We start from the raw sequence: 915 nt of genomic DNA on the forward strand, positions 1-915 counted from the left end.
TGTAAGACTCACAGAGATCACAACTAGCAGCCAGTCACGGAGAAAAGCAGCGTGGTAGCTGGTCAGCAGTAACCGCCGAGCTAGCCAGGACGCTCGGCTAACATCCCAGCCTGCCGGCACTGCCCCAGCGGCTCAGGCACCGGGGTGTCCGAGTGACAACACAGGCCTCGCACCCAACACCTGTCCTGGCTAATGAGTAGCATGGAAAGGTGTGTAACAGCAAGCACTGAAGTAAAATATTGGACATAAAACACCTTTTGGAAATGACAGTGTCCACAGTAGTATTTCCTTGAACCCGTGAATGTGAGCAGCCAACCCAATTTACTTCTTTGCGTGGATACAGATTAACCCAACGGTGACAGAGTTGCTAGAATCAGCAACATCTGCAGGGAGCCAGAAAACTGGGCACCGCCAAAAACCTTCCATAGGTGCCTGTATAATTGCAATACATGAGGAGTGGGAGAGTGAAATCTGCTCCTAACGGTGCAGAGACAGAAGTCAGTCGGCCTTTCCTATCCATGTTGAAGAGCAAACTGAACTTGTTACAAATACAAGGTCCCCAGACTGATTTCTACAGCGTGGTGTCTAAAATTGGAATGTGTTATTCTGTTGCAGAGATGGCAGAGCCAATTCAGCAGCTGACTAGAAATAACAATCCCCAGGAGAGACAGACCATCCCCTTTACTCTGATCCAGCGGAAAGAAAAGGTGCCGTCTCCCTTCCCAGCTGAGGTTTTAACAGTGGTCTCAGTATTCATACCTAGCTTCCAAAATTATGTTTCTTTATGAAATTATTTCAACCATTTAGGATCTGTAACATCATAAGTGCAAAGCATTAACACTGGATAACCAAATCTCATTTTGAACATCTCGCCACTTCTGCATGTGTGAGTTTTTCTTTTTTGTAAGGCAGAAA

At 46.4% G+C, this 915-nt stretch overlaps 2 protein-coding genes across 2 annotated transcripts in view; one reads left to right on the top strand and one right to left on the bottom strand.

Annotated features, from left to right (window-relative positions):
* FANCM (FA complementation group M) overlaps nt 1-915 on the bottom strand; it is an 82,899-nt gene that overhangs the window by 69,191 nt on the left and 12,793 nt on the right. The window lies entirely within an intron of this gene.
* LOC104131704 (heme-binding protein 2) overlaps nt 618-915 on the top strand; it is a 3,702-nt gene continuing 3,404 nt past the window's right edge. Inside the window, exon 1 of the mRNA XM_009644905.2 lies at nt 618-707. Coding sequence (XP_009643200.2) covers nt 618-707 — 90 coding nt within the window. The remainder of the gene's footprint in view (nt 708-915) is intronic.

The sequence above is a fragment of the Egretta garzetta genome, unplaced genomic scaffold, assembly GCF_000687185.1.
Source record: "Egretta garzetta isolate BGI_Z169 unplaced genomic scaffold, ASM68718v1 scaffold28, whole genome shotgun sequence".
NCBI classification, from domain to species: Eukaryota; Metazoa; Chordata; class Aves; order Pelecaniformes; family Ardeidae; genus Egretta; species Egretta garzetta.